Genomic DNA, 903 nt, shown 5'->3' with positions numbered 1-903 from the left:
TATGAAGAATGATTTTCTTGATACTGTGTGTAGATAACAAATAGCAGAAAAGTTCTATGATTTCTTCTTTAGAAAGGTGTCCCTAGCTTGACAAATATTAAATTGCAATTATGAAATAATACAGTAATATAGTTTATGATAAACTCACCTCTATAATAAAACAGGCAAAGGTCAGACAGCACAAACCAGCGTTTCTTCCACAGCTTCATGCCAGTACTGTCCTATGGTAAACGATCATATTTAAAGATATATTTTACTCATTTCAGACAATTAAGTTGACTTTTAGTGTATTTATTTAAATTTAAAATACCCTTTCAAATCAAGCTGCATTTGATATATGTGCATAGAAATGTAACTAAATGTCCAATTAAAATTTTGAAGCTCACTTTCTAGAAGTGCTATCATTTTCTGAATACTCCCAAGTATACTGGTCTCTAAGGAGTAATAATGCCATGTCAAAGAAATACTGCTGAAGCAATTTAATTTGGTTCCATATTTGTAAGCAATTTGAAATTCACTCTTCTGAACACACGTCTGCTAGCATAAGGATAATGTAACTATTCAGCAGTGTGTGCATTCTAGTAAACCAGATTGAATAAATATGTTAATCTTCAACAAGAAGCAGAGTATGGGAATCAAAATTATTCCAAAGGTAATGTGATTTAAAATGACTGTGTATTAAGGGAACTTAATATACAAACACATTTAATCAATAGTTATTTCTTTTTAGGTACGCAGTTTGGGTTTTGCTTATCCTGCAGAGTAGACTGCCTATTTGGCAACTCTTTCCAACTAAATTAGTTCATAAAAATCAGCTCAAACAAAATTACAATTTTAATAAAAATTACCTTCTTCTATTCAATAAAACAAAATTCCAAGGAAAAATTAAACATAGAAACCAAA

General features: G+C 30.1%; 1 protein-coding gene across 1 annotated transcript in view; it reads right to left on the bottom strand.

The window, feature by feature from the left end:
• LOC103211891 (pleckstrin homology domain-containing family A member 5-like) overlaps positions 1-903 on the bottom strand; it is a gene marked incomplete at its 3' end in the record, with an annotated part of 249,977 nt that overhangs the window by 20,831 nt on the left and 228,243 nt on the right. The window contains exon 7 of the mRNA XM_007957865.2: positions 149-221. Within this exon, the coding sequence (XP_007956056.2) occupies positions 149-221 (73 nt within the window). The remainder of the gene's footprint in view (positions 1-148; positions 222-903) is intronic.

This window comes from Orycteropus afer, unplaced genomic scaffold (assembly GCF_000298275.1).
Source record: "Orycteropus afer afer isolate SDZICR_OR568_19922 unplaced genomic scaffold, OryAfe1.0 scaffold00813, whole genome shotgun sequence".
Lineage (NCBI taxonomy): Eukaryota > Metazoa > Chordata > Mammalia > Tubulidentata > Orycteropodidae > Orycteropus > Orycteropus afer.
The sequence above is the reverse complement of the archived record's forward strand: the minus strand, read 5'-3'. Positions and strand labels throughout refer to the sequence as shown.